At 53.1% G+C, this 2,162-nt stretch overlaps 1 protein-coding gene across 1 annotated transcript; it reads left to right on the forward strand.

Annotated features, from left to right (window-relative positions):
- The first annotated feature begins 362 nt into the window (after nucleotides 1-362).
- LOC112461644 lies at nucleotides 363-1,496 on the forward strand. The gene has a single exon (XM_025026963.1). It carries the CDS (start codon nucleotides 363-365, stop codon nucleotides 1,494-1,496), a length of 1,134 nt encoding a protein of 377 aa, XP_024882731.1.
- The last annotated feature ends 666 nt before the right edge of the window (nucleotides 1,497-2,162 follow it).

The raw sequence follows: 2,162 nt of genomic DNA on the forward strand, positions 1-2,162 counted from the left end.
GCGCGTATATGCGAGTCGCCCGTTATTTAATGTCGCGTCGCGAACCGTCCTTAGCGACGGATGCTGTTTACTAATATTGATTGCGAGATGCTCAATCAACTATTGATTTTCCTGTTATACCTGATGTTCAGATTTACTCTGGGACGCGTCTCGTTCGGACGTATCGTCCCGAGCTCCTCTATTATATCGAGAGTCGTAATAAAGAGCTACTGATTTCTAAACGAGTCATCTTATTTGTGCGAGAGTGTCGTGACACGCGCCGCGAGTGTGAAAGTGAGAAATTGTGTGACGAACGCTCGTCGGCGTGTAACATTTTGGGGGCTCGTCCGGGATCAAACGCGACGAGCGAAATTTCCTGAAAGATGACGACTACGCACACCCCGCCGAGGACCCGTTCGCAGGCCGCGACATCCGTAGGAACGGAAGCGGGCGCGACCCATCCGCTGGATGCGGGGGTGACGCTAGCAGAGAGTCTTCAGACCGTCATTCAGGAGGTCCGGCTCCTGCGTGAGGAACAGGCGCAAAGGGAGAAGGAGTACGCTGAGACGTTTCGCCGGCAGGAGGAGGAGCTCCGTTTTCTCCGAGAGATGAACTCTGGCACACAAACACAGCTAAGTCATTCTGATAATAGAGCGTCTGGAGACTCGGGGACGCGAGTCGCGGGCGGCGCGGAAGCGCGAGACGCGCACGCGAGTGAGGGGGACGCGATCCCGAGCGGCGTGAGGACACGAATACACGCGAGTGATAGTGTCGCGGTCGCGAGTGCCGACCTGGGGTACAAATTGAAACCCGACACGTACGACGGAACAACCCCGTTACAAGAATACTTCTCGCAATTGAGTTTGATCGCGCGTGCGAACCATTGGGATGACGCGACGAAAACTGTTGTGTTAGCCTCGAGTTTGAGGGGAAAAGCGCGCTCCATTTTAGAGACTGTGCAAGATGTCGACTGTCTAGATTTTGCAGAGCTGGAAGCGAAGCTTGAGCTACGTTTTGGGGAGGGTCATTTAACGCAGAATAGTTACTCCGCTCTCACCAATCGCAGACAGAGGTTCGGGGAGGATCTAGCTACTCTCGGTTCCGATATTGAGCGTCTATCTCGTCTTGCGTACCCCGAGTGCCCCTATGAGATTCGTGATAAGATTGCTTGTTCGCAATTCGTTTCGGCTGTGTCCGATAATTTTGTTCGACGTACGTTGCAAATAGAGGGGATAACCTCATTAAGTCGGGCAGTCGAGCGAGCAAAAGCATTGAAAATTATTCAAGGAGAGGGTTTCATCCGCGAAAAATTTAATCGAAATACTCCGAAAGAAGGACTGGAAGCGGACGCGAATCATGGGAAGGGAGAGGGCGATAAAGAGTGGAAAGAAAAGGGGGAGGAAGGTCAAAAAGGAAATAGCCGTGGTAGCAAATTTAACGCCAGCCGCGGGGAATGCTGGACATGCGGGAAAACCGGACATTTCCGATCCGAGTGCCCCGAGCAAAACGGGATTTAATCATTATAATGTGTATTTAATAAAAAGTTGTGGAGCAATGTGTAAAGTGTTATAATTTTATTTTATTCAAGTGTTCTTGTATTCTTTGTTTCTGTGCGGTATGTTTATTTTTATAGTGGAACGGAGTCCGAGGAGTCAGCGGTTCACGTCAAAGCGTGGGATACCGTGGCAAAACATCGGCTGAAGACTTCTTCGGGGAGAGTTCCTTATTGAAAGAAGACTGCCTCTCCCTCGGTTTTCGACTGAGGTTTCCCGAGGGACTTGGGCGAATGCCGAGGCAGGGACCTGGGGAGCCTTAAGTGGCGCTGGGTCCTCAGGAAGTTTCCCCCCCCCCCCTTGTCTGAAGATTTGGGACGGCGTCGCGGGAAGCCGACAACGAGGGATACGCCGGGGGAGCGGAGCAGAAGTCATCTTCGAACTGTGGAGGGGGAGCCTGGCCAGCTCGCCCCAAGGAAAAAAGTTTGGAAGGAGATTGGCGTGCGGCTACCGGGGGCCAAGAGAAGCAGAGCCCGGTAACTTGGAGCAGCAGCTCGAGGAGGGCAAGGACTGTTTCGGCGCCCTGGGGCGCACAAGAGAAGCTACCGCGAGTTGACTACCCTCCCAGATTGTCTGGGGCGACAATCTTGAAAGAGGGGGGGTAGTGTTACGCCCGTGCTGTCCTCGTGT

The sequence above is a fragment of the Temnothorax curvispinosus genome, unplaced genomic scaffold, assembly GCF_003070985.1.
Source record: "Temnothorax curvispinosus isolate PA1 unplaced genomic scaffold, ASM307098v1 QBEX01011535.1, whole genome shotgun sequence".
In the NCBI taxonomy this organism is placed as follows: domain Eukaryota; kingdom Metazoa; phylum Arthropoda; class Insecta; order Hymenoptera; family Formicidae; genus Temnothorax; species Temnothorax curvispinosus.

Bases quoted from the DNA above. Each gene is read 5' to 3' on its own strand.
- LOC112461644 (XM_025026963.1), top strand. From the start codon at position 363: ATGACGACTACGCACACCCCGCCGAGGACCCGTTCGCAGGCCGCGACA.